Source organism: Nematolebias whitei, chromosome 12 (assembly GCF_014905685.2).
Source record: "Nematolebias whitei isolate Nwh7 chromosome 12, NemWhi1, whole genome shotgun sequence".
In the NCBI taxonomy this organism is placed as follows: domain Eukaryota; kingdom Metazoa; phylum Chordata; class Actinopteri; order Cyprinodontiformes; family Rivulidae; genus Nematolebias; species Nematolebias whitei.
In genome coordinates, this window is record NC_056509.1 from 32,669,838 (window position 1) to 32,675,870 (window position 6,033).

The window sequence follows — 6,033 nt, forward strand, 5'->3', positions numbered from 1 at the left end:
AATTGAATCTGTGCCTATAATAACCAGATCCTAAAATGTGACGTGGAATATATAAACAAAGAAAAATATATACTGTATTACTATATATTTGTTCATCGATGCGATTAAACAAAATCAGTTAAATGTGAATGTTAGTGTTCTTTGTTCAGAAAATCCACGTCACATTTTAGGATCTGGTTATTATAGGCACAGATTCAATTTTAAATATGAATATTTCTGTATTTATCACCACAGTAATAGTATTACATATGTTAGTTGTTGTAAACACATAAGAATAAATATATTTGTTCAATGCTTACTTTTAACCTAAACATTTATGGAGTAAGCATTTTTAATAATCACATTATAAGCTACAAACGTTGTCTTTGGTGCCTGTTTGTTTTCTGGATATATCAGTGTGTGTGAATGATGAGCATCAACTTGTGTTCCAACTACAGGGGAATCACACTCTTAAGCCCCCCTGGTAAGGTCTATTCAGGGGTTCTGGAGAGGAGGGTCTGTCGGATAGTCGAACCTCAGATTCAGGAGGAGCAGTGCGGTTTTCGTCCTGGTCGTGGAACACTGGACCAGCTCTAGACTCTCAACAGGGTCTTGGAGGGTGCGTGGGAGTTTGCCCAACCGGTCTACATGTGCTTTGTGGACTTGGAGAAGGCATTTGACCACGTCCTTCGAGGAACCTTGTGGGGGGTACTCTGGGAGTATGGGGTACCAGGCCCTTTGATACGGGCTGTTAGGTCCCTGTATGACCGGTGTCAGAGCCTGGTCCGCATTGCTGGCAGTAAGTCGGGCTCGTTCCTGGTGAGAGTTGGACTCTGGCAATGTTGCCCTTTGTCACCGATTCTGTTCATAACTTTTATGGACAGAATTTCTAGGTGCAGCCAAGGTGTTAAGGGGATCCATTTTAGTGGCCTTAGGATTGCGTCTCTGCTTTTTGCAGATGATGTGGTCCTATTGGCCTATTGATCTGTAGATCACGATCTGATGAAGCGGAGCGGTTCGCAACCGAGTACGACACGGCTGGGATGAAGATCATTTTCCCCAAATCCGAGGCCATGGTCTTGAGCTGGAAAAGTGTAGAGTGCCCTAACCAGGTCAGGGAGGAGGTCCTGCCCCAAATAGAGGATTTCAAGTATCTTGGGGTCTTGTTCACAAATGAGGGGAAAATGGAGCGTGAGATCGATAGGTGGATAGGTGTAGCATCTGCAGTGAAGCGGGCGCTGTACAGGTCTGTCGTGGTGAAGAGAGAGCTGAGTCAACAGGCGAAGCTCTCAATTTACCGATCGATCTGCGTTCCTACCCTCATCTATGGTCATGAGCTTTGGGTTGTGACTGAAAGAATGAGATCTCGGATACAAGCAGCCAAAATTATTTTTCTCCTCAGTGTGTCTGGGCTCTCCCTTAGAGACAGGGTGAGAAGCTCGATCATTTGGGAGGGACTCAGAGTAGAGCCACTGCTTCTCCACGTCGAGAGGAGCCAGTTGAGGTGGCTCGGGCATCTGGTTAGGATGCCTCCTGGACGCCTCCCTGGTGAGGTGTTCTGGACACGTCCCACTGGCAGGAGACCCAGAGGAAGACCCAGGACACGCTGGAGGGACTATGTTTCTCGGCTGGCCTGGGAGTGCCTTGGGATACCCCCGGAGGAGCTGGACCAAGTGGCTGGGGAGAGGGAAGTCTGGGCCTCCCTACTTAAGCTGCTACCCCCGCGACCTGACCCCGGATAAGTGGAAGAAAAAGGATGGATGGATGGATGGATGTATGGATGGAATTTGAGCCCATACAAATGTGTTTTACTCTACAGTGAAACATTTTAATTTTTTATAGCAATTCACTTGAACATTGTTTTATAAATCTTTATATATATAAATATGTGTCAAAGTCAAGGACTGGGGACCAAATGTGGCCTTTGTTGACATCTTATCTGCGCCCCCCAATATGATATGTGAAATGTAAAATTCTTCTATCTCTTGAATTTTTTCAGTAATCTTTATTTATGATGTCAAAAGTTCAACAGAGAAGATCAAATCAAACCAATCAAACTCTTGTTGAGGAACACGTGACCAAGAAAAGATGCTGGGTATCTGATATGAGTTAATGTAGTTTCTGAAATTGGCCCTTAGTTTGAAAAAGGTTTTTATTTTGGCCCCCTTTTGTAAGTAAGTTTGACACTCCTGTTTTACATTGTCGCTTGCCATATCACTAGAACAGTTCATATTAGAATGATGTAGGAATCAAGATGTGGCTTTAAAGTCAGAAATCCAAAAACATACTTAGTTAGTTTGACACAATATTACTTAAACCTTGATTTGATGTGATGTGTCATATTTGTCATGAGAAACTATTATACACAGAAAATACAGTAGTCCCTAACTTATCGCGGGGGTTACATTCCAGACACCCCACGATAGGTGAAAATCTGCAAAGTAGGGACGTTAGATTTATTTGTATATTTACAGTATATATATTTTAAGGCTTTATAAACCCTTCCCACACTCTTCCAATGTTCTTAACAATGTTCTAAACTCTAAACTCTCTAAGAGAGCACATTGAAAGAGAGCAGAAAGACTGATGCTATGGTTACTGAGCCAATCAGTGACCGGGGGCGGGCTGGCCTTCGGGAGCACCTCGGTTCGGGTTGGTTCGGGCTAAGGTTCTGTTTGGGTTGCGCATGGTTATTCTAAATAAACGATCCATGCCGCTCACTCTGGTATCCACCTCACTGAATCTCCCACAGCAGCGATGGGGAAAGACAGACTCCACCCTCTGCCCCCTTCTTTCTCTTTCTGAGGCTGACAGCCTCAAAAAGAGAAAGGAGGGGGGCCCTCGGCGATCACTGAGAAGCCAGGCCACTGGGAAACAATGTATACAATCTTACATTGAAAACCCATGAAGGACTGAGTCCTCGAAAGTTGAACTGCGAAGTACCGAGGGGCTACTGTACTACAGCTAGCTGCTGCTGCCTGCCACTATTTGTGCTTGCAAGAATTCAAATAATACACAGAATTCTGTGTAAATAATCATTTAAGGTTCATTTAATAGAAGTGTAAAGGATTGTAAAATTCTGTTTGCATAAACTGTAACCATGTTTTTTTAAGATGGCAAAATTCTGCTTGTGTCTTGGCTCCAACATTGATCCAATGTTTGAATGAATGGATAAACAGAATAGCTTCACTTGGAAAGAGTATTCCATACAACATTTAGGATCATTTTGTTAAAAATGTGTTGAGGGCTTTACAAAACCGGAGCCGCACGAGGGAGACTTGAAAAATCAGTGGTCATATCGTTAATTGTTGAATTTAGTGCTTTTTAAACGAGTCAAAGTAAGAATCTGTGTCTCTAAAGTATTAAAACAGATCTTGTTTATAAAAGTAAATTATCCATTTCTCATTATTTGAAAGCATTTACCTTTTTTATGTTCTAAAGCAGAGGTCACTAATAGGCGGACCTCGGTCCGGATCCGGACACATTGATGGTTCTGTCCGGACCCATGCTCAATCTAATAATTTCACAACAATAGATAACTTTCATGGAGCATTTTTCCAGCGATAGACAGATTAGGTGCAGAGCCAAGCAGAGACACGGGAGGTGTGCTGTGGAGGTTAACTCTACTTCAGTTATTACGGTAATAGCATCACTCAGTTCATGAACCAATCAGATCTTTTGTTTTCCTGCACGGCCTTGGTGCAACGTCTGCGGGTGCAGCGAGCTCTCGGAACAGAAAGGAAGCGACAGCAAACCCCATGTCCATTTCTCTCATTAAGAAACTTAAATGCTGTTGCTGAGACATTTGATGGAAAACAAAAAGACGAGACATGTGAAAAAAAAATCAAACAAATCTCGATGTCAGCTGCAACAGCAAGCAGAAAATCAGAAATATTAGCAGATGATGTTCTGGCACAGCTGGATGCAGCTGTTCATCTCTTTGGCCATTGATGAGTCTACAGATGTTACTGATGATGCTCAGCTTCCTACATGAGAATGGCTCTGACTCCAACCAAGATTTAAATTACTGGCAGTACAACCCCATGTCCATTTCTCTCATTAAGAAAAGTAAAAATAAATAATCAAAAGAATAAAGGTGTTGTTAAAGGGTCTGTTTTCTTTTTTTTTCCCGTAAAATAGACATTTTTATTTATTGTTTTCTGAAGATGCTGATGTGTTTTACTTGGAAAACAAATTTTTATAGATTGGTGCCTTTTTAAGTAAAAAAGAAAAAAGTTTACTTGCTCTGTTTACACTTTTTTAACAATAAAAGAGCAACTTTTTATTCTTTTCTATTTTCTAAATATGTTTACTTTTTACTTTAAGTGCAAGCCTTCAATTCTTGGACCTCTTCAGTTTAAGAGAAATTGACTTATTAGGCTCTGTTTGCACATTTAAGATGTATTTTATTCTGAGCTTTCTGTTTTAATCTGAAATAAATGCCCTAAATTTATTTGTCTGGGACTACTTTTAAATATGGTAGAAGAGCTAGTTGTTTACTGTAAAGTGCAGTTTGTTAACAGTGAAAATGTGAATACGGGTCAGGTAGGCAAGACCATAAAAGACAAACGTTGGACTTTCGCTCTGACCTTTTACTGGGAGGAAATGTTAGTAACTGGACCTCAGTGAGTTTTAATTGAATACCCCTGAACTAAAGACTCAAAGTATCTATAACTTTTTGTTCTGCAGGTGTGCGTCTGGACCGGGTCAGAGGGGGACGACAGAAGTATAAGCGGAGGTTGGATGCAGAAAACGGCTCCTACCTCGGCCTCACCATCCCCCCTCCAGCCAAAAGGCCCTGTAAGTATCCAAATGTGATTTTTTTATCTTTTGCCTTTTAGAGCAATGAGGGATAAGGCAATTGCTTGTGTTCATCTGTCATGTTAGCAAAATATCTCATAAACCACTAGATGGGGTTTATTGAAACTCTCAAGAAGTCATCACTGGATGTGCATCCACAGCTGAATAACTTATGGAGTCTGCTCTTTTCTTGGTAGTCGCTGAGAGTTACCCCCAACGCACACTCGGTGCGAATACATCCTGTGAAATTTCACTGTAGATTTGATCAATAAACAGCAATACATTTCTTTCGGGTGCTCCCTTCTTCAGGGGTTGCCACAGCGAGAAAACTCGCGAGAAATATTTGGCAAATGTTTTACACTGCATGCTCTTCCTGGCGCATCCTGAGCTCAAACCAACAACCTAAAGGTTATAAGACTATGGCACTGACCACTGAGCTTCCACACCCACTTGACCTAAGAGCAATAACTGTCATTTTTCTACATAAGAAATTAGAGGCATGAAATATAGCAAGCGATATGCATTTCTTCAAGGATTACTGGGGCTTTATTTTTTCAATTGAGTCGTTCATGGTAAAGTTCAGCATCACAGAGTGAATTTACTCAGCAGAAACTTCATGATTTCATGCGTTTGTTGTAACTAAACATTTTGATTTGCGATACTTCAAACACGTGTGGTGCTGTAATTTACTGAGGAAATGTGTCGGACTCTGTCCTAACGCTGTCCTTCATGTTCTCGCTCAGTGTCAAAGATCGTTTCCCATCTACTGGTGGTGGAACCAGAGAAGATCTACGCCATGCCAGACCCGACCATGCCTGACGGAGACATCAAGGCCCTGACCACTCTGTGTGACCTGGCTGACCGCGAGCTGGTGGTCATCATCGGCTGGGCCAAACATATCCCAGGTGACGAGCGACACGCATGATATGGACCTATATTTATTTGCTTAAAAAAATTGATTTAACACTAAAAGAACAGTAATCTATATGTATTTATGACATTTGTGTATGTATACAGTATATACATGTACAAATACATATACATGTAAATGTATATGGATGCTTAGATGTGTATATCTATCTATCCATTCATCCATCCATCCATCCATCCATTCATCCATCCATCTATATGAATTTATATATTAGTTTACTATCCAATTTCAGCTCATTTGGTACATTGTAAATTGAAAATATAAATGGATGAGTAAGAAAATAAAGTTAAGACAAGTTTTTCACTTAAACTATAATTTATATA

At 41.1% G+C, this 6,033-nt stretch overlaps 1 protein-coding gene across 1 annotated transcript in view; it reads left to right on the forward strand.

The window, feature by feature from the left end:
• esrrgb (estrogen-related receptor gamma b) overlaps positions 1-6,033 on the forward strand; it is a 64,879-nt gene that overhangs the window by 32,528 nt on the left and 26,318 nt on the right. Inside the window, exons 4-5 of the mRNA XM_037685439.1 lie at positions 4,669-4,779; positions 5,523-5,684. Coding sequence (XP_037541367.1) covers positions 4,669-4,779; positions 5,523-5,684 — 273 coding nt within the window. The remainder of the gene's footprint in view (positions 1-4,668; positions 4,780-5,522; positions 5,685-6,033) is intronic.